The sequence below is a fragment of the Lutra lutra genome, chromosome 1, assembly GCF_902655055.1.
Source record: "Lutra lutra chromosome 1, mLutLut1.2, whole genome shotgun sequence".
Lineage (NCBI taxonomy): Eukaryota > Metazoa > Chordata > Mammalia > Carnivora > Mustelidae > Lutra > Lutra lutra.
This window is the reverse complement of record NC_062278.1, coordinates 211,434,892-211,456,584: the sequence shown is the minus strand read 5'-3', so window position 1 is coordinate 211,456,584 and position 21,693 is coordinate 211,434,892. Positions and strand designations below refer to the sequence as shown.

The following is a 21,693-nucleotide window of genomic DNA, read 5'->3' as shown; positions in this document are numbered from 1 at the left end:
AAATTGCTAAAATAATTTTTAAAGACAGCCTTATATGGGAATAGACATACAAAACAGTGGAACAGAATAAGAGTCATGGAACAGAGTCACATATAAATAAACTTATATTAAATAGTGGACTATTTATTAGCTTGTGTTAGAACACTAGTTAGACATTCAACAATAAGTATTACAACCATACACCTATTAGAATGGCTACATCCAGAACATTGGGCACATCAAATGCTGATGAGGATGGGGAGCGACAGGAACTCTGATTCACTGTTAGTGGGAATGCGAAGTGGTACCCCACTTTGGAAGACAGTTTGGCAGTGTCTTACAAAACTATATATATTCTGGCAATATAATTCAGCAACCATACTTCTTGGTATTGATCCCAAGGTGTTGAAAACTTAGGACCATAAAAATATGAACACGGATGTTTATAATAGATTTATTCATAATTGCCCAGACTTGAAACAACCAAGATGTCCTTCAGTAGGTGAATAGATAAGCTGTGGTCCATTAGACCATCCAGAATGGAATATTATTCAGCACTGAAAAGGAGTGAGCTATCAAGCCATACAAAGACATGGAGGAACTTTATTATTTTTTTTTAATTTTTAATTTTTAAAATTTCTTTTCAGTGTACCAGAATTCATTGTTTATGCACCACACCCAGTGCTCCATGCAATACATGCCCTCCGTAATACCCGACACGGAGGAACTTTAAATACATATCAGTATGTGAAAGAAGCCGATCTGAAGAGGCTACAGACAGTACAACTCCAACTACATTATATTCAGGAAAAGGCAAAACTATGGAGGCAGTAAGAAGATAAGTGGTTGCCAGAGGTCAGAGTGGGGAAGGAGGGATGGAAAGGCGAACACAGGAGATTTTAGGGGAGTGGAAATACTTTTATGATACCATAATGATGAATACATCTCATTATACATTTGTTAAAACCCTTAGAATGTACAATGAGAGCAGACCATAATGGAAACTACAGACTTTGGGTGATGATGTGTCAATGTAGGTTCATTGATTGTAACAAAAGAACCACCTTGGTGGGGGATATTTATAATGGGAGTCTATGAATATGCAGGGCAAGAGATATATGGGAAATCTCATATGGTATATGTGCCTCCCTCTTAAATATGTTAAGGACCTAAAACCACTTTAAAAAAAGTCTTTTTTTAAGATTATTTATTTATTTATTTGGCAGAGGGAGACACAGCAAGAGAGGGAACACAAGCAGTGGGAGTGGGAGAGGGAGAAGCAGGCCCCCCGTTGAACAGGGAGCCCAATGCCAGGATTTATCCCAGGACCCTGGGATCATGACCTGAGCTGAAGGCAGACACTCAATGACTGAGTCACCCAGGTGCTTCAAAACTCTTAAAAAATAAGTTGAAATCCAGCCTGAAATGTTTGCACAGTGTTTTTTGGTAGATTAAAGTTTGAGAGGCTGGCAAAACTTCTCTGTAAATGGACAGATGGCAAATATTTTCAAGTTTGCAGGTCACACTATTTCTGTCACAGCTACTCAATTCTGCCCTTTTAGCACAAAAATAGTCATAGTTGATGAATGGGGATGGCTGTGTTCCAATAAAACTTTACTTATAGAAACAGAAAATCTATGAGAGGTAGTTTTTCAACCCTAACACTGTCTTATAAAAGCATTAGAAGAAACCAAGGATGATGCTCTGGGTGTTATACACAGCTGATAAATTATTATTAATATTTTTTAAAGATTTTATTTATTTATTTGACAGAGATCACAAGTAAGCAGAGAGGCAGGCAGAGAGAGAGGAGGAAGCAGGCTCCCTGCCAGGCAGAGAGCCTGATGTGGGGCTCTATCCCAGGACCCTGGGATCATGACCTGAGCTGGAGGCAGAGGCTTTAACCCACTGAGCCACCCAGGCGCCCCATACAGATGATAAATTATTGACCACTAGTTTGGAAACTGAGTACGTACTATATGTTGACTAATTGAATTTAAATAAAAAATAAATATAAATCGTGAAAAAAAGGAAGAAACTAAGGAGAATGTCCCTGACAGGAAAAGTAGTGAGGCATAAGAAACAAAAGGCAAAGGAAAAAAAGGTACAAAAACTAGTATTTAGAATCTCTTCAAAAATGCCTGCAAATCAATAAGAACAAGACAATCCAACAGGAAAATGAGAAAAGGTTTTGGATAGACATATCAAAAAGAGGGAACTCACATAGTTAAAAACCAGTGGAGATTTTCAGCCCCACCAGTAATTAGGGAAATGTAAATTAAAGCCACAACAGGAGATCACTTGGCAACCATATTGGTAAAACTAAGTTTCACATGATGAGGCATTGGTGAGGGTGGGAGAAATAAATCCTCTGACACGCAGGTGCCTGAAGTGTGAATTAGCACAGCCATTTGGGAGTTTAATTGGGCAATTCTTCTTAAATTTAAGAATCGTATTTCCTATGACCTGATTATCTCACTAGTAGTAATTTGTATTTTTTTAAACAAGACTATTTATTTATTTATTTGACAGACAAAGATCACAAGTAGGCAGAGAGGCAGGCAGAGAAAGAGGAGGAAGCAGGCTCCCTGGTGAGCAGAGAGCCTGATGTGGGGCTCGATCCCAGGACCCTGAGATCATGTCCTGAGCCTAAGGCAGAGGCTTAACCCACTGAGCCACCCAGGCGCCCCCTTAATTTGTATTTAATAGTGTCTGTGGGTAGTAAATGATATACAAAGGTATGTATTGCATTATTCCTAACAACAATGAAAAATTAGAAGCAACTGAAGTGTCTATCAGATAACTATATATTGTGCATATTCATAAAATTGAATATTAAACTGATTTTATAAAAATGGGGCGGTTCTATAACAGTGGTTCTCAGTGGCAGGCAGTGGCAATTTTGGCAATATCTGGAGACATTTTTGTTATGACTGGGGTGGGGAGGCTACTGGCATCTGGCAGGTGGAGAACATTCTGCAATGTACCAGACAACCCCCGCCACAAGGAATGATCCAGCCCCAAATGTCAGTACTGCCAAGGTACAGAATCCTGGGTCTCTGTAAACTAACATGGATTTCATTTTGTGATGTTGAGTTAAGAAAAAAAAAAACCAAGTTACAGAAAGATACCTACCTTAAACCACAACAAAAACTCATAATAATAATCTTATTTTATGTTTGTTTACATGCCACATGTGTACAAAGGTGTGGAAGGATGCCCATCAAATTCACCCTCATAATTGCATGGCTGGCCATTGCATGATTTTAGCCTTAGTTGTGGTATCTCAACTATTTAATAAGAAGAAACAAACAAGGGTGTCTGGGTGGCTCAGTGGGTTACAGCCTCTGCCTTCGGCTCGGGTCATGATCCCAGAGTCCTGGGATCAAGCCCCACATCGGGCTCTCTGCTCGGCGGGGAGCCTGCTTCCTCCTCTCTCTCTCTCTCTAACTGCCTTTCTGCCTACTTGTGTGATCTCTATCTGTCAAATAAATAAATAAAATCTTTTAAAAAAAAAGAAGAAACAAACAGTTGTGGTTTTTTTTTTATGTTTTAACTCTTTAAAAAGACATTTAATTGTGTAAGTGACCTGAGTGGGGAAGGATGAAGGTCAAGAGGGTGTATTTGGCAGACTCCTTGACCCCAGTGGCCCATGGCAGGGCTACTCTCCTCTCAGCACCAAATCCCAAATTTGCAGAGCATTAGATTCTGCTTAAGTCCCTGAGAAGCTCAGGTAATTGACTCACCCCTGGCAAGCAGGGAGGGAAGGAAAGTGAGGACATAGTCTCTCTGAGGTTGCCCCCTCCCTTGCAGGATCCCAAGGGGTCCTGGCATTCCTGTAGCAGAAGCAGAAGCAGTAGGACCACAGTGAGAGAAGGCAGCAGGTAAGGAACAGAGGTGGCATAAATAATGAAGGACAGGCTTATGTCCCCCCCCCCCCCCCGCCACTCCTGTCCAGCCAGCATGCTCAGGGCAGCAACCCCTTGTTTTGCAGTCCAGCCCTCACCTGTCCAGCACTCACCTGCAGAGCAACACTAACCAAGGACTTCCTGCTGGAGTGAGGCAGAGGCAGATGCACAGCCTTGACCCCAGGTGAGTCACCTTCCTCACATTCCACCTAAGAGAGACCTGGGGAACCAGCATCTGTCCTGGACTCAGTGAAGCCATCCTGTTTATACAACCCCTTGTGCAACTTGAGTCTATGGCATGGGGGCAGCAGGTAGGTGTCCACTTCCTAGCTTTGAGGCAGTGTGATGATTGCTTTGCAGGCATTACTTTTTTGGAGCTCACATTACTTTATGAGGGAGGTTCATTGGATAGCTGAGAAACTGAGGTACAGAGACAGAAAAGCTGCCACTCAAAGTTACCCTGAATACCTCTCTGACTTTGCACCTCTCTCTCTTCTCTGTCCTGCCCAGAAACCAATGGTAAAGGATCAGGGAAAGGCAAAGAAAAGAGAGAGAGAAGAGGATTCAGGATTGAGAGACTCTAGCCACCTTCAGGGGAATAAATTGTCAGAGAGGCCTGAGGGACAGATGGGGTGATGGCGAGGACTTAAGGATGAAGAGAGGGAGAGACAAGGCATGTAGGAGATGTCTAAAGCATGAAGCAGGATGCAAAGAAGGGAAAACAAACAGTTTGACTAAGAAGAGACAGCCAGGATGGGGGCAGACGGGTAAGACAGGATGGGGACTGAGAGGCAAGACAGATCTAGCCTGTGGTTCTCAGTGAGGGGCACTTTTGCCCCCCAAGGATACATATGACAATATGCAAAGATACTTCTGATTATCCCAACTGAGAGGTGTTACTGGTATCTATGGGTACCAGAAATGCAGCTCAATCAAATGCAGCAATGCACACATAGTCCCTTCCACAAAGAACCCAGTCTTATGGGTGTATATGGGCAGCAGCTGGCCCCACAAGGATTTCCTCTAAGTTCTAGGTAGCCAGATATCTCTCCCACTCTCCCCCCACCCCCTCGGTAAAAAGACTGGTCTGCAGGGAGAGAGAGGATCTATAAGAAATCTCTGCATCATCTGCTCAATTTTTAAAATTTCTTTATTTGAGAGAGAGTGGCTCACGTATCTGTTCATACTGCCTTAAGCGTCTGTCTTCAGCTTAGGTCATGATCTTGGGGTCCGGATATCACCCCATGTCCGGGGTCCCTGCCAAGTGAGGAGTCTGCTGCTCCTTCTCCCTCTTGCCCCTCCACTCGCTCTCAAATAAATTTTAAAAATGTTCTGAAAAATTGAGAGGAATTTGTCAGTTGCATGTAACACCCGGTGCTCATTACATCTTGTGCCCTCCTTAATGCATCTGAAACTAATGATACACCATATGTTAACTAACTGAATTTAAATAAAATAAGTAAAAAAATAAAAAGTAACAAAAAATTGAGCAGATAATGCAGAGATTTCCTATAGCTCTTCTCTCTCCCTGCACACAGTTTCCCCCCTTATTATCCTGCATTACAGGATATAGTAATGTTACATCTGTTACAGTAGCTGAGGTAATATTGACACATTATTATTGACAAAAGCCTACAGCTTACATTAGGGTTCACTGTTCGAGTTGTTGATGCTGTGGGTTTTGACAAATGCACGATGTAATTATCCACCTTTACGGTATCATACAGAACAGTTCACCAGCTTACCCCATGCCCTCAGAGTTTGACCTATTTATCCCTTCCTCTCTTGCCACTGAGCCTCTGGCAACCACCAGTCTTTTTACTGTCTCCCTAGTTTCGTCTTTTCCAGAATGAACAGGCACCCCTCTTAGGTGCATTCTTCATCCCCATAATTCCAGAGGGTGCTTTATGCAGCTCTGGGCCACCTTCTCAGGACAAGGTAACTTCTCATCTTCTCATACCTCCTCTCCCTTTCTTTCTTCATGGCTGTGGATTTTTGTGATCTTAACTGATACCGGGAGGGAATGGTCCAGCATAGTGAAGCTGCCATCTCCTAGGTCCTGGAAGTGGCCTCTGACATTCATTAACAGCCACCAGTAGGTGGTGAGTATGACAGAGAGGTTACGAAGAGATAAATTTTGGCAGCATTCAAATACAGGTTCCGATCCTGGCTTCCTTATTCCACAGCTGTGGCCCCTTGAGCAAATGATGTGTCTTCTGTGGGATTCGGTGGCCACATCTATAAGATGGGGATCATAGGGGATGCCTTATAATGTTGGAGTAAAGATTTAGTACAAAATGCATAAACATAGGTGCTGGGTTTATAGGATACATCCAATAAAGGGTAGCTATTCTCACCAAGAACTCAAAATCCAGTGCCAGAAACAGTTGTGTCTCCAGCGTGACCCATTATGATGAGGGTCATGGTAAGTTAGGAGCAAGGAATTTTAAACTTACTCAAGAGTCATTGTTTTGGAAGCGTGCAGGAATGAGTGATTAAATCTGCTTTGGGAAGAGAATGTCCAGGATGACATTTAAGCTGAATCTTTATTTATTTACTTATTTGTTTATTATTTTATTTTTTCAGTGTTCCAATATTCATTGTTTATGTACCACACCCAGTGCTCCATGCAATACCTGCCCTCCTCAGTACCCACCACCAGGCTCCCCCATCCCCCTACCCTCCTCCCCTCTAAAACCTTCATTTTGTTTCTCAGAGTCCACATTCTCTCATGTTTAATCTCCCCCTCTGATTTCCCCCTCTTTACTTTTCCTTTCCTTCTTCTAAGGTCCTCTGTGTTATTCCTTATGCTCCATAAGTAAGTGAAATCAATGATAATTGATTCTCTCTGCTTCACTTATTTCATTCAGCATAATGTTCTCCAGTCCTGTCCATGTTGATGCAAAAGTTGGGTATTCATCCTTTCTGATGGCTGAGTAATATTCCATTGTATATATGGACCATGTCTTTTTTATCCATTCGCCTATTGAAGGACATCTTGGCTCTTTCCACATTTAAGCTGAAGCTTAAAGATAAATAGGCATTTGATGGGCAGAGAAGGGAAGGAACCAAGATAGGGGCAGAGGAAACATGCCAAGGAATTGCTACTGCACTATCTAGATCATTGCTTTCAACCAGGGTTGACTTTGCCCCCATGGAAACATTGGTGATTGCCTAGAGACATTTTTGGTTGTCACAACTAAGCAGGGGTTGGTAGGAGCCAAGGATGCTGCCAAACACCTGATAAGGCACAGAATACCCATCACCACCACCCCCAGCAAAGAATGACCTTGCCTTAAAAATCAAGAGTCCCACAGTTTAGAAACCTTGCATTAGGTGTTGGAGAGCCACTGGAAGCTTGTGAGCACAACTCATGACACTGGTCTCACCCATTCAGCCTCCTCTAGGAGGTTCTTATTTCCAAATTATTGACTTTGACTCACCTGTCAGAGTGCAGGACTGACTGGGGGGTTGCGGGGGCCACAGTCCTGGGGACCTATGGCCAGGTGCTCACCCAAAAGTGGAGGAAGGGTGCAAGGGACTCCAGGGAAGGGAAGCCAAGAAACTCTGGAAACTGATGGTATTTTGAGAATGCAGCCTCTAGTCACCAACAGTTGCTCCCCCTTCATTTCTCACTATCAACCTGTCAGGACTTGATCAGGGAACTGTGGCCACTTAAGAGGGCATTGACCACTTTTTCCTGATTTTTTTTTTATTGTGGTAAAGTACTATAACATAAAACTTAACATTTTAGCCATTTTATAGCATACAGTTCAGTGGCATTAACTACATTCACAGTGTTGTGAAGCCACCACCTCTATCTAGTTCTAGAACTTTCTCATCATCCAAAGGAAACACTGTGTCCATTAGCAATCATTCCCTATTCTCCCTCCCCAGTCCCTGGCAACCACTGATATGGTTTGAGCTCCTGCAAGAATTAATATTCATAGTAGCAATATTGACAATAGTGAAAAAGTGGAAGCAACCCAAATGGTGAGTAAATAGACAAAAAAATAGGCAAAAGTAAACAAAGTAAATAGACAAAAAAAAAAAGTAGAAGATGGTTTATCCATGCTGTGGAATATTGGTCAACCATGAAAAGCAACAAAGTTTTCAGAACATTACATGCTACAATGTAGATAAACCTCAAAACCAGTAGGCTGAATGAAAGAAGCCAGACCCCAAAGGTCACATAGAGTATAATTTCATTTAGATGAGTGCCCAGAACAGGCAAATAGAGACAGAAAGATGATTAGTGGTTTACACCTTTTAAACTTTATATTGCCTAATAAAAAGATCATTTAAAAATGGTTAAGTTACTCATAAAGAAACATGGAAATCTCATTAAATTGAAGTTATTTCCTGATCACAGACTATGTACATTTGCTCACTTACTGTATTGATTTACCATAGGTAGTACTTGCTCTGTGTCAGGTGACCTTACAAGAAACTCATTTATTTCTCATAACAACTCTTTGAAATAGGTAGGGGGACATGGAGGTACAGAGAGGTGAAGAAACTTGCTCAAGTTTACACAGTAGGCAGAACAAGAATTCAAACTCAGGTTGGCTGGCTCCCATGTCCCCTTGCCTGATGGCCATGTTGTGTTGCTTTAGAACATATAGACTTCCCTCATGGGAGCTGGAAAACAACCATAATGTTATTTCTAATCAACCTCCTGCTTCTGACTCCCTGCATGGGTAACTCCAGGGGAAGAATCTGATTTAAGTTAGAGGCGCAAGCTGATCCAAGGAGTTGTAGTCCTGGGGAAGGGGTATCTTGTGGTCTCTGAGGCTATGGGGAGAACAGGGTTTATCAGAAGTGAGTAGGAGAACCCAGGGACAATGCGTGGAAGCTCCAGTGGAAGAATGTTTTCATTTTGGTAGGCAATCCAGAAGGATAGTGAAAGGCATAGTCTTTAGAAACAGCCAGGCATGGGTTCAAGTCTTAGCTCTGCCATTTTGACAACATCACCTTGAGCCAGTAGCCCAACCTCTATGCACACCAATATTCTCAATGAGTATGCTCAAGATATTAAAAATGCTGGTGATAAAAACAGCACCTTCTTTATTAAAATAATGAGAGGGTTAAATCATAAGAGGCCCAGGGTGGGAATTCAATCAATGTGTTAACCTTAAAAATAAAAACAATCAGTTATTTTACCAGCAAAATATGTGTTTATTTGGGAATAAAAGGGAATCACAATCCAGTGCAAACAAGCTGCTGAAAAATCGAAGGCAGGTTGAGGGGAACAAACAAGAGGTAGAGTTTTTAAGAAGAACAGGGGTAAGATAGCAAGGCTGTTATAAAAAGTCCATTAGAATAAACAGAGAATTCAAAGTATAGTGGCTTCTCAAGAGGAGAACTGTTAGGAGCAGGAAGTAGTATCCATACCCAGGGTCAAGTCCACCTCTTCCTGTCTTGTTGTCCAGTTTGCAATCTACCAGGAGGGACAAGGTATGAGAGCTCTTCCTGCTGAAACCTTCCAGTGCATTTTAGTGAGGTTTCCCTCTACTAATTTTCACAAATGCCAGCAGTCACTGATCAGGGGCAGCTTGCTGAGCCATTCCAGGTATGGTGAAAGCCTTTCCCCATCCAGTAGCTGACCTCTCTCTGTCACACTTCATCCCAGACACAGCTTCCATGCAGAGAAGCAACTTCTCAGTGGTGACTGAATTCATACTGGTGGGTTTCTCCACCTTCCCCCACCTTCAGCTGATGTTCTTCTTGCTGTTCCTGCTGATGTACCTGTTCACGCTGCTGGGAAACCTGATCATCATGGCCACTGTCTGGAGTGAGCGCAGCCTGCACATGCCCATGTACCTCTTCCTGTGTGCCCTGTCCATCTCCGAGATCCTTTACACCTTGGCCATCACCCCGCGCCTGTTGGCCGACCTGCTCTCCACCCGCCATGCCATTGTCTTTGCAGCCTGTGCCAGTCAGATGTTCTTCTCCTTCATGTTTGGCTTCACCCACTCATTCCTTCTCACCATCATGGGCTACGACCGCTATGTGGCCATCTGCCACCCTTTGCGCTACAATGTGCTCATGAGCCCCCGCGGCTGCTCCTGCCTGGTGGCCTGGTCCTGGGTTGGTGGTTCTGTCATGGGGCTGGTGGTAACCATGGCTGTTTTCCGCCTAACCTTCTGTGGACCCAATGAGATTCACCATTTTGCTTGCCATGTGCCACCACTGTTGAAGCTGGCCTGTGGAACTGATGTACCAATAGTGGCGTTGGGTGTGGGCCTGGTGTGCATTGCTGCCCTGCTGGGTTGCTTTCTCCTCATCCTCCTCTCTTATGCCTTCATTGTGGCTGCCATCTTGAAAATCCCCTCTGCAGAGGGCCGGCACAAGGCTTTCTCCACCTGTGCGTCCCACCTCACTGTGGTGGTCGTGCACTATGGCTTTGCTTCTGTCATCTACCTCAAGCCCAAGGCTCCCCAGTCTCTGGAAGGGGACACTCTGATGGGCATCACCTACACAATCCTCACACCCTTCCTCAGCCCTATCATCTTTAGTCTCAGGAACAAGGAGCTGAAGACTGCCATGAAGAAGACCTTCCTCAGCAAACTCTACCCAGAAAAAAATATGATGATCTGGGAGGAATTACTTGGAAACAGCTTAAATCATGTTATCAGATGCTACCATTAGAAATGCAATAACCTATATTTATCTGATGATTTAAGGTTTACAAGGACCTTTGAAGGCAATATTCAACTGTACACACAATGGTTAATCAACGTTAAGAGTGTATTAAGATGTATGAGATGGTGATACACAGAGAAAATCAGATTTCATGATTCTTACTTGCTGCAGGACACTTTACTAGGCAGCATCAAACCTAGGATCTGTTCTTCTCCTGCCAGAAGGTCTAATTACTTCCACAACTATTAATCCATATTATGAAGAGAAATGGAGGATGTCAGTTCCCCACCTTCTACTAGGCAGCAATGGGTACCTACAACATGGATTTTGCAAGGTTACAAAAGACTAAGCCAGATTATAACAGAGGAGAGCAAAGCACCCAAAATTTCAGCATTGCACAGATCTGTGCAACAGTAGTTAGAAATAGTAATAAAGCAGACTCAGAGAAAAAAAAATCATGGAAAACTCTGCATTTCAAGTGTGTATCTCCACAGTCAGTTCAAGGAAAAAGCCCCACTGTGAGAAATCACCTGTTGTGTTAGAAAGTGATGTGAAGATGAATGGATAAAGATGTGGTATACACACACACACACACACACACACACACACACACACACAATGGAATACTATGCAGCCATCAAAAGAAATGAAATCTTGCCATTTGCGATGACATGGATGGAACTAGAGGGTATTATGCTGAGCGAAATAAGGCAATCGGAGAAAGACAATTATCATATGATCTCCCTTGATATGAGGAAGTTGAGAGGCAAAGTGGGGAGTTTGGGGGGTAGGAAAAGAATAAATGAAACAAGATAGGATCAGGAGGGAGACAAACCATAAGAGACTCTTAATCTCATAAAACAAACTGAGGGTTGCTGGGGGAGGGGGATAGGGAGAGGGTGGTTGGGTTATGGACATTGTGGAAGGGATGTGCTATGTTGAGTGCTGTGAAGTGTGTAAACCTGGCGATTCACAGACCTGTACCCCCGGGGCTAATAATACATTATATGTTTATTTAAAAAATTAAAAAATGTTAAAATTGTATGTTTTCTATATATATATATTTTTTTAAGTAGAATACCTTTTATTTAAAAAAATTTTTTTAAAATCATTTTTTAGATTTATTTTCAGCATAACAGTATTCATTGTTTTTGTACCACACCCAGTGCTCCATGCAATCCGTGCCCTCTCTAATACCCACCACCTGGTTCCCCCAACCTCCCACCCCCCACCTCTTCAAACCCTTCAGATTGTTTTTCAGAGTCCATAGTCTCTCACTGTTCTATATATTTTTGATGAATATTTGGAATATGCCAAATAAAACACAAAACCAGCCAGAGAACAACAACAAAAAAAAATTAAAAAAAAAAAAAAAGAAAGATGGGCGCCTGGGTGGCTCAGTGGGTTAAAGCCTCTGCCTTCAGCTCGGGTCATGATCCCAGGGTCCTGGGATTGAGCCCCACCTGGGGCTCCCTGCTCAGCAGGGAGCCTGCTTCCTCCTCTTTCTCTGCCTGCTTCTCTGTGATCTTTGTCTGTCAAATAAATAAATAAAATCTTTAAAAAAAAAAGAAAGTGATGTGGAACACAGGCCAGTGGGGAACTCTTTGTTGAGCCACAATAAATGCAGAGTCCAGGATAGAGGGGTATCTCATGATCAGATCAGCTTAATGCTTCCTTGTAGGCATGAGGAGGGATTTATACTACATAATACTACATAATATCTATAATTTGTTGAAAATATGTATATTTAAGAGAATAACAAATACTACGTAATATCACTTATATGCAAAACCTAAAAAAGGTGAACTTGTATAAAGCAGAGTAAAATTGTTTGTTACCAGGGGCTGAGGCGGAATTGAGAAGATGTTGTTTAAAGGTACAAATTTGCAACCAGTAGATAAGTAAGTCCTGGAGGTCTTACCCAGAGCACAGTGATTATGGACAACAATACTAACAATACTATATTGGTAACTTAAAAGTTGCTAAGAGACTAGATCTTAGTTGTTCCCACCACAAAAATGAAATGATAATTATGTGACATGATAGAGGTATTAGCTAATGATACAGTAGTCATCATATTGCAATATATAAATGTATCAAATCAACACATACTATACCTTAACCTTACACAATGTTATGTGTCAATTATATCTCAATAAAAAAAGGTTTCCTTGAGGTACCTGGCTGGCTCAGTTGGTAAAGCATGTGACTCTTGATTTGATTGACTCTTGGTTTGATTTTGAGGTTGTGAGTTCCTGCCCTATGTTGGGTATAGAGATTACTTATAAATAAAATGTTTAAAGAAAGGTTTCCTTAAATTGTTTCTGTGTATGAATTCATGAAATTTATAAAAAAGATTTTATTTATTTATTTATTTATTTGACAGAGAGAGAGATCACAAGTAGGCAGAGAGTCAGGCAGAGAGAGGGGGAAGCAGGCTCCCTGCTGAGCAGAGAGCCTGACAGGGCCTCCATCCCAGGACCCTGAGATCATGACCTGAGCTGAAGTCAGCAGCTTAACCCACTGAGCCACCCAGGCACCCCTGAATTTATGAATTATTTTAAAATGGCAATTTATCATAATACTTAATGGACACTAGCTTATGGCGCTACTGTTGTACATAACAATACATGTAATTAAAATGCACAAAAATGCACAAGCAATACATTTCAAATTGGCCAAAGCTAATAAAAATATATTTATTTATATTTAAGTTGAATAGTAAACTATTCGTCATTTGTCCTAAAGTTGAATGCAGTTTTTCTTTACAACTTGAGCAATAAAAATATCCCATGTTATCATGAAGTGGGAGGATGTAGGAAACAACTTCAGTCAAAAGTGGGAAACCCAGACCGTCCTCCTTTGCAGAATGTACACTGCACTGCATATTTCCTGTTACCCCTCATGTACATTATCTCATTATAGCCTCACAATGAGGGATCAGGGCACATAAATTCACATCCACTCCATTTGACAGATGGGAAACTCAGGGTTAAAATGTTTGGATGACTCATACAACATCATGCAACTTAGTAGGACCAAGCTTCTGTTATAGATCTTTTGTGAATCCCAGTCCTGGCCACCAAGCACTTCACACAGCTTCTTCCTACAGTGGGTTTTGTGGGTTGTCTGTCCATGGAGAACTAGTCTATCCTCAAACCAAACACTCCAGAACTCTGAGAGTCTTTTATTTATTTTTCTATTTTTTTAGTTTTTTAAAGATAGAAATAGAGTGCAAATGGGGTGGGGGGAGGGAGAGAGAAGATCACATGCGGGCTCCAGGCTCAGCACTGAGTCCAATGTGGGGTTTGATCCTATGACCTGAGATCATGACCTGAGTGGAAACAAGGTCAGATGTTCAGCCAGCTGAGCCACCCAGGTGCCCATCCTGAGAGCCTTTTAAACCACACAGGTAGGAAATTATAACCCACCATGCACTGGAGCAAGAATCTTTGGGAGACTGATGGGCTGTTTCTATAGATTCAGGGCTACCTCATTATTTTTTTTAAAAGATTTTATTTATTTGACAGAGAGAGATCACAAGTGGGCAGAGAGGCAAGCAAAGAGAGAGAGAGAGAGGAGGAAGCAGGCTCCCCGCAGAGCAGAGAGCCCGATGTGGGACTCGGTCCCAGGACCCTGAGATCATGACCTGAGCTGAAGGCAGAGGCTTAACCGCTGAGCCACCCAGGTGCCCCCTATCTCATTATTTTAAAGTAAGTTTGGTCTTGCAATGAATTCCTTTCACACTGAGTTAAGATGCTCCACTTTCCCAGTAGCATAGCCAATCTGGGCAAAAATACAAAGTAGCCTCTTTCATTGTCTTCATTAAAGGCCAGTTGGCCTCTGATCCTGCTGATATCTAAATGGAAAGAGAACCTGGAAGGCAGCTGGGTACCCACCGTGAGTCAGACCCCCAGTGTCTTTTGCTAACTCATTGGGATCTCTTAGGCTATTAGCTTTCTGTGGTCAGGAAGTCTGTCCATCTTGCTCACCATCACATAACACCAACATGATACTTGGAAGATATAATTGGTTAATTAATAAATATTTCTTGGGTGGACCAATGTATTCCCTATAATACTGAACAAACCAGAAGGCTGGCTTATAATATCTACTGTGAGAAACCTCATTGTCCTCCAAAGCAGTGGGAGACAGTGTGGGAGGGAGCTGTGTTTGAGGTCAGACTGACCAGGGTTTGAACTGGCTTCTTATCTTCCTACCAAATTAGATTGGCCTCTTACAGATATATCCCATATCTGTGCAAAAAAAGTATATTCAGAGCAGTGACATTATTGATTGTAAAACATATTAGATATACTCATTAATGAAACATTGGTAAACAAATGTTGGTTTATTCATACTTGGAACACAAAGTGGCCATTAGAACCATCTGATCCTTGAACTTCATCAGTGTTCTTCCTTCCTGGGGGGTCCTATCAGTATCAGGGCTTTATGTATACTCTACACACAGGTGACCCCCAAATTCTTATCTTCATCCCTATCCAACCACCTATGCAGTATCTCCACATGGATATCTAGTAGGCATCTCAAACAATGTGTCCAAACCCTAACTCTTGGAAGTTCTCATTGCTGTTATCATTCTCTCTTTCTCTATCTCTGTCTCTGTCTCTGTCTCTCTCTCTCACACACACAATTCTTCCACAGTCTTTCTTACCTCAAAAAACAGCAACTCAATCTCTAATCCCCCAAAACATGCCTGTTCAAAAATCATAGAGCCCTTCTCTAACCCTACCACAGAAATTAGAAACACCTCAGCCATATCCTATGTCTCTTTATCTGGTTATTTCCTGACATGTGCTTATTACCACCTGACATATATCTGCTTATTGGATGTTGTCTGTCTCCACCCACCAGAATGTTTTTTTGAGGTAGTCAGGGACTCTTAGCCCATTTTGCTATGCCTACATAGTATATGCTAAGTTCTCAAATATTTGTTGAATAAATAAGTTTAGAAGAATGATGGCAAATGAAGGTAACTGTGAGGTACAATTTTTGTCTATCCGAGCAGAAGGACAAAAAAAATTTCAAGTTTATTAACACTGTTTCAGTAGGGTGGGGAAACTGGCTCTCATACTTTGCTGTTTGTGCTTGGGCAGCTCCCTTCCCCTCTCAGCCTACCCTAGAGGAATGCATAACACCTACCTTCTAACACAGTTTTAAGACTGAAGTAAGACAATGCTTGTGAAGGGCTGAGCATGGTGCCTGGCAAAAGAATATCCACAGTAGTTAGGATGACTTTATAATTTCAAGTTTTGTTTGATGAGCTTGGGATCAGAGAGAGGTGTGAGTTGGGGCAATGACCAATTGGAGTCTTCAACTTTGATATATCCATCTTGGTTATCAGTGCTGCAGAAGGAGCTGACCTTCAGTGGAGAGGATTGGGGTCCAGGAGGGGGCACCATTGGGAGAAGTGCGGCTCCAACTAAGCTTCCTGACCTAACCCTCTTCTCCCAGAACCCTCTTCTCCTGGAATATCCTCCTCTCTATGGCTCCTAGCCTCCATGAGTGATCCCCATGATTCATCACCATGGCAACAGCTAATGGCACTAGAGATAGGTGAAACCTAGCTGTCTTGAGAGATAGAAAGATGCTCTGAATTGCAGACAGGATTGTGCAGTGGGTAAGGGATGAAGCAAAGTGGCATTGGTTAAATTACATCCTATCTCTTGGCCTCAGTTTCCTGTCATTAAAATGGATTTAATAATAATGTAGTCATCCCTTAGAATAGTTCTGAGAATTAAATAACATCATCTGTGTAGGTGATTGACAATGACTTGCATGAAATTGCACTCAGTTAATGCCAGATTTTAAAGATCTGTTCTATAATTATTTGCAGCCTTCTGTGTCTCAAATCCTGTGCTAGTTTGGGGAGTACAGAGGTGGGTCCATTGCTCTTCCCTGTCTTTGAAGAGTTTCTAAGTGCTTGATGGAACGACACACAGAGAAATATAGACCAAGTATAGACCAAACACTAAAGGCCACCAAAAGGGCCATGACTTTCACCAGTGCTCCTCAGAGGACACTTGCAAGTTTCTGGAGAATTTTTGGTTATTACAGCTGAAGGAGGGTGAGATGTTCTACAGTATCTAGTGGGTGAAGGGCAGGGATGCTGTTCAAAATCCTACAAGAGCAAAACCTGCCACAAAGAATGAGCCATCTCCAAATGTCAATAGTGCCAATGATGACAAACCTTGTTGTATTTATTCAACAGCTATTGAGCACCTACTGTGTGCCAGGCACTTTTTAGATGCCACTAGGGATACAATGTTACACTGATCAGACATGACCCCTGATTTCAGTGCTTGTACTTGATAGAGAAAGACATAGATATTAAACAAATAATCAACCTAGTGAATATATATGATAAACTGTGATAAATGCTATGAGAAAAAAGAAAGAAGTTGCTGTGATAGGAGTTGCTTATAATAGGGGTGGTAACCTGGTATGGGGAAATCAGGAAAGGGTTTCCTGAGGAAGTGGCATTTAAGGTCAGATGTAAGGATGTGTAAGAGTAGGGAGAGGGTGTTTCAGGAAGAAGCAACAACTTGTGCAAAGTTCCTGAGATCCAAGCATGCTTGCTTTATTACAGAACAGCTGAAGGTGTAGCAGGCTGGAGAGCAGGGGAGGGTTGGGGAATAGAATTGAAGATGAAGCAGTGATCCAACCACACTAGGGTTTGTACTGTATCTAAAGAGTATAAAAACAGACCAGTGATTTTTTGGTTTTTCCCTTTAGAAAGTTCCCTCTGGCCTCTGGACAGAGATAGTCTGGTGGGGGTTGAGGTGGAGGAGGAGGAAAACACACTTGAGGAAGGAGCTGGCAAGGGCAAGGGGATCAAGGTCAACATTGGAGGAGAACAGAACAGGCAAGGTAAAGGCAATAAATTGCATCTCTAAAGCTGGCCTTTGCCTCCAGCAAATAGTATTGAAACACTCCAATTAGTTCAGGGAGGGACGGGTCCTCTAAAGTCTGGAGATCTCCCCAACAACAGCCCTTCTCTGTGCTCCAGAACTTTTAATCACCTCTCTGGGCTCTGTCACTGCCTTGGGGATATGGAAGAATGTGGCACAAAGGGGACCATTAGCAAGGAACGGTAAAGAGCTAGGAATGGAGGGGGTGAGGGAACTTCAGAAAGTGGGAGCTGAGTAATGGAGGGGAGGTGGGATAGGGCCCCTGGGTGTGGGGATGGGGTCCTGGTCAACCCTAGTGAGCAGAGGGGTGGGGGCTGTTTCCACCTCTGTGATGTCAAGGATCATCCCCTAAGATCTTGTGTTTACATTGACTTTCTGGCATATGTTCCTATTCCCATTTTCTGCCACCAGAGAAGTTAATAATGGCTTCTATTTTTTGTCCTTTTTAGGAAAAATAAATGCAAGTTTACTGGGGGGCAAGGAAGGAGAGGTCTAGCAGGGCAGGGACTAAGGTCAGACAAGTGAGGCATTCACCTTGACCACCAAATTTAAGGGGCAACCAAAAAACTCAGTGATCAAGATAAATATTATTGGGACGCCTGGGTGGCTCAGTTGGTTGGACGACTGCCTTCGGCTCAGGTCATGATCCCGGAGTCCCGGGATCGAGTCCCGCATCGGGCTCCTAGCTCCATGGGGAGTCTGCTTCTCCCTCTGACCTTCTCCTCGCTCATGCTCTCTCTCACTGTCTCTCTCTCAAATAAATAAATAAAATCTTAAAAAAAAAGATAAATATTATTTAATGCAGTATATTAAACGTCAAAATTAATTTAAAAAATTTATGATGAATAGCACATCAACATTTTCAATAAAGATGGGATGAACACTGTGATTTCGTAGCCCTGTCTCCAACATCATCCTGACCCAGGCCTTGGAGTTTAGAATATGTCACTTAGAGAAACAATATACATTCACTAAGTTCAGTTTCTTTGGTTGTTTTAAATTTTCAAAACGACTAATACTAAAAAAGCAAAGCACTAAACACATGGTTTATTTAAATTTCAGAACGCATTGACCTTGGTCATTCAAACTAGAGTAAGTTGATTTTCTGATGACCACGGGAGCCACACCGACACTTCTTGGATATAATCCAGAAGACATTTTTGCTATCAGCTCTTTCAAATTCACAGTCTCTTACCCATTTCCCAGGTCAACCAGTATACTCCAAGTAGTCTCTGGATCTGTGACCAGACAAGCTCTGGCTATACCCCAAGACTTGTGTGGGCCAATTAAACATACCTCTTACAGGACAGCTCTAAGAGGAGAAGTTCTTACCATCTGGGACTCTTTCTCATTTTGTAAGGGAGGCAAAGGGTCTTGCCAAATATTGCTAATTAACTACCTCAAATCTTCTCAATATAACCCAGGAATCTGGCTCCAAAATGGGTCAGCGTTTTTTCTCCTTGTAGAAAATTTATTTATTTATGGAATTTAATTAATTGATTAATTAATTATTATGTTCAATTAACCAGCATATATAGCACACCATTAGTTTTTGATGTAGTGCTCAACGATTCATTAGTTGTGTATAACACCCAGTGGTCATCACCACAGGTGCCCTCCTTAATACCTATCACCCAGTTACCCCATGCCCCCTTTCTGTAACCCTCAGTTTGGTTCCCAGAGTTTTTTTTCAGAGCAAATAATTTGGTGTTTGAACATGAAAATATTTTCTGTATTAATACATCTATTAATGAAAACTAAAACCAGAAATGCTACAGCCAGTTTTGTCAAGCTTACAATGTGTCTCTCCCATCTCATCACACTGGATGCTTCTTCTTAACCTCCCCACCCCCCAAGAACAGCATATCTTCAGTTCTGCCTCATTTCATCAGTGCTTCCTAAAATTGGTCCCTTCTTTCCAATCCAGGTCTTCATCCCTTCTTGGAACACACTGGCTTCCTCTCCTTGTAACCTCTGAGAAATCTATGCTTCTGATCCCCAGTACCAACTCAAAGAATTCTAGTTTTTCCATTTCAGGGGCAAGACCTTTAATGAATAGATTTGATCTCTTTATATCTCTGTTTCCTCATCTTCAAAATGGAGCTAATGATATGATCTTCCTTGTGAAGTAAAAGAACTATTATGTGTTAAATCATTTAAGATTGTACCTATCATTAGTCATCAGGGAAAATAAAATAAAATCACAATAAGGCACACACAATAAGACATAACCATAAGAATCATTATGATCAAGAAGTTAGATATGTTAGTGTTGGCAAGGATGTGGAGAAACTGGGACACTCACACACTGCTGGTGGGATGTAAAATGATGCAGCTACTTTGTAAAACAGTCTACAGGTTCCTCAAATGATTTAACATAGACTTACCATACAATCCCTCAATTCCACTCCTAGTTCATATGCCCCTGCAAATGAAAATGTATGTCCACGCAGAAGCTTGAACATGAATGTTTATTGCAGCATTGCTCATAGCCAAAAGTCAGAATAGCTCAAATATCTATCAATAAATGAATGCATAAATGAATTGCAGTCTATCCGAACAATAGGATATCATTCAGCCATAAAAAAGAATGAGACTCTCATGGTTTTGGAGGGGAGGGGGGTGGGAGGTTGGGTGAGCCTGGTGGTGGGTATTATGGAAGGCACGTATTGCATGGAGCACTGGGTATGGTGCATAAACAATGAATTCCAGAACACTGAAAAGAAATTTAAAAAAAAAAATTAAAAAAAAAGAAAAGGAATGAGACATTGATTCATGCTACCATGTGAGTAAACCTTGAAAACATGCTAAATGAAAGAAGCCAAACACAAAAAGATCAATATTGCATGACTTCATTTATTAAAAAGTGTCCAGAACAGGCAAATCTATAAAGACAGTGGATTAGTAGCTGCTTAAGCCTGAAGGGAGGGGAGAAAAGAGGAATGACAGCTAAATGGTATAAGGTTTTATTTGGAGATGATGGAAATGTCTAAATTGACTGTGATGAATCAGCTATATGTAGAAGAATGAAACTCGACCATTCTCTTACACCATACACAAAGATAAACTCAAAATGGATGAAAGACCTCAACGTGAGACAGGAATCCATCAGAATCCTAGAGGAGAACATAGGCAGTAATCTCTTTGATATCAGCCATAGCAACTTCTTTCAAGATATGTCTCCAAAGGCAAAGGAAACAAAAGCAAAAATAAACTCTTGGGACTTCATCAAAATCAAAAGCTTCTGCACAGCAAAGGAAACAGTCAAGAAAACAAAGAGGCAACCCACGGAATGGGAGAAGATATTTGCAAATGACAGTACAGACAAAAGGTTGATATCCAGGATCTATAAAGAACTCCTCAAACTCAACACACACAAAACAGATAATCATATCAAAAAATGGGCAGAAGATATGAACAGACACTTCTCCAATGAAGACCTACAAATGGCTATCAGACACAGAAAAAATGTTCATCGTCACTAGCCATCAGGGAGATTCGAATTAAAACCACATTGAGATACCACCTTACACCACTTAGAATGGCCAAAATTAGCAAGGCAGGAAACAACATGTGTTGGAGGGGATGTGGAGAAAGGGGAACCCTCTTCCAGTGTTGGTGGGAATGCAAGCTGGTACAGCCACTTTGGAAAACAGTGTGGAGATTCCTTAAAAATTAAAAATAGAGCTTCCCTATGACCCTGCAATTGCACACATATGTACTTTTTTACATTTTATTTTATTTTTTCAGTGTTCCAAGATTCATTGTTTATGTACAACACCTATAAAACTTTAAGTGGGTGAATTATCTGGTAATGTGAAGTACATCCCCATACAGCTATTTTTTAAAAGACCACACCTAGCTGATGATAAATGGCCCCCAAAATGGGAAAAAAATGGAAGCTGTTATCTGCATAACTATTAATAAGGAAAAAAGGAAGATAGGTTGGAAGGAAGGAAGGAAAGGAAAGAAGAAAGAAAGAAAAGAAGAAAGGAAGGAAGGGAGGAAGGAAGGAAGGAAGTAAGCTCCTTTTGTTTCCAACTCAAATATCTGGCTTTATCTTTGAGCTAGAGGTTCTGTAGACCAAGGGTTTCCAAACTGTCATCATCAGGCTAGCAGTCTCAGCACCTAGGAGCCTGTTAGAAATATAATTTCTAGAGCCCTTTTCCAGACCTGTTGAATCCGACCTTTTGGAGTGAGGCCCAGCAGCCTTTGACCTCACCAGCCCT

The 21,693-nt window shown here is 41.8% G+C and overlaps 1 protein-coding gene across 1 annotated transcript; it reads left to right on the top strand.

Annotated features, from left to right (window-relative positions):
• The first annotated feature begins 9,530 nt into the window (after window positions 1-9,530).
• On the top strand, window positions 9,531-10,538 carry LOC125106400 (olfactory receptor 10H1). Its single transcript, XM_047740443.1, has one exon. It carries the CDS (start codon window positions 9,531-9,533, stop codon window positions 10,536-10,538), a length of 1,008 nt encoding a protein of 335 aa, XP_047596399.1.
• Window positions 10,539-21,693: the final 11,155 nt, after the last annotated feature.

Excerpts from the sequence above, each read along its gene's own strand:
- LOC125106400 (XM_047740443.1), top strand. The coding sequence starts at position 9,531 with ATGCAGAGAAGCAACTTCTCAGTGGTGACTGAATTCATACTGGTGGGT.